Below are 1,131 nucleotides of genomic sequence, written 5' to 3'. Positions count from 1 at the left end.
GGCGATATAAGGGGCGTGCGGGCGGGCAGGCAGCGCTGTGAAGCCGCACACGTCCCCCCGCCTGCCAAGATGAGCTACTCCCTGGACGCGCTGGGCAGCCCGGCCGCCTACCGGCGGGTGAGCGAGACCCGCGCCGCCTACAGCCGCGCCAGCGCCTCGCCGTCCAGCGGCTTCCGCTCGCAGTCCTGGTCGCGGGGCTCGGGCAGCACCGTGTCCTCGTCCTACAAGCGGCCCGGCCTGGGCGCCGCCCGCGCCGCCTACGGCTCCACGCTGCTCAGCTCCTCCGAGAGCCTGGACCTGAGCCAGGCCTCGCTGCTCAACGGCACGGGCGACTTCAAGCTGAGCCGCTCCAACGAGAAGGAGCAGCTGCAGGGGCTCAACGACCGCTTCGCCGGCTACATCGAGAAGGTGCACGGCCTGGAGCAGCAGAACAAGGAGCTGGAGGCGGAGATCGCGGCGCTGCGCCAGCGGCAGGCGGGGCGCACGCAGCTCGGCGACGCCTACGAGCAGGAGCTGCGGGAGCTGCGCTGCGCCCTGGAGCAGGTGAACCACGAGAAGGCGCAGGTGCAGCTGGACTCGGACCACATCGAGGAGGACATCCAGCGGCTCAAGGAGCGCTTCGACGAGGAGGCCCGCCTGCGCGATGAGACGGAGGGCGCCATCCGCGCCCTGCGCAAGGACGTCGAGGAGGCCTCGCTGGTCAAGGTGGAGCTGGACAAGAAGGTGCAGTCGCTGCAGGACGAGGTGGCTTTCCTGCGCGGCAACCACGAGGAGGAGGTGGCCGAGCTGCTCGCCCAGATCCAGGCGTCCCACGTGGCGGTGGAGAGGAAGGACTACCTGAAGACCGACCTCACCACGGCGCTCAAGGAGATCCGGGCGCAGCTGGAGTGCCACTCCGACCAGAACATGCACCAGGCCGAGGAGTGGTTCAAGTGCCGCTACGCCAAGCTCACCGAGGCGGCCGAGCACAACAAGGAGGCCATCCGCTCCGCCAAGGAGGAGATCGCCGAGTACCGGCGGCAGCTGCAGAGCAAGAGCATCGAGCTGGAGTCGGTGCGCGGCACCAAGGAGTCCCTGGAGCGGCAGCTCAACGACATCGAGGAGCGCCACAGCAGCGACCTCTCCACCTAC

The 1,131-nt window shown here is 69.4% G+C and overlaps 1 protein-coding gene across 2 annotated transcripts in view; it reads left to right on the top strand.

The window, feature by feature from the left end:
- Positions 1-26: 26 nt before the first annotated feature.
- Positions 27-1,131, top strand: part of NEFM (neurofilament medium) — a 5,458-nt gene continuing 4,353 nt past the window's right edge. For both annotated transcript variants that reach the window (XM_019504087.1, XM_019504096.1), the window contains exon 1: positions 27-1,131. This exon is cut by the window's right edge and continues 1 nt beyond it. In XM_019504087.1, coding sequence (XP_019359632.1) covers positions 70-1,131 — 1,062 coding nt within the window. In that variant the 5' untranslated portion in view covers positions 27-69.

This window comes from Gavialis gangeticus, unplaced genomic scaffold, assembly GCF_001723915.1.
Source record: "Gavialis gangeticus isolate Ggan-Ray unplaced genomic scaffold, GavGan_comp1, whole genome shotgun sequence".
In the NCBI taxonomy this organism is placed as follows: domain Eukaryota; kingdom Metazoa; phylum Chordata; order Crocodylia; family Gavialidae; genus Gavialis; species Gavialis gangeticus.
The sequence above is the reverse complement of the archived record's forward strand: the minus strand, read 5'-3'. Positions and strand labels throughout refer to the sequence as shown.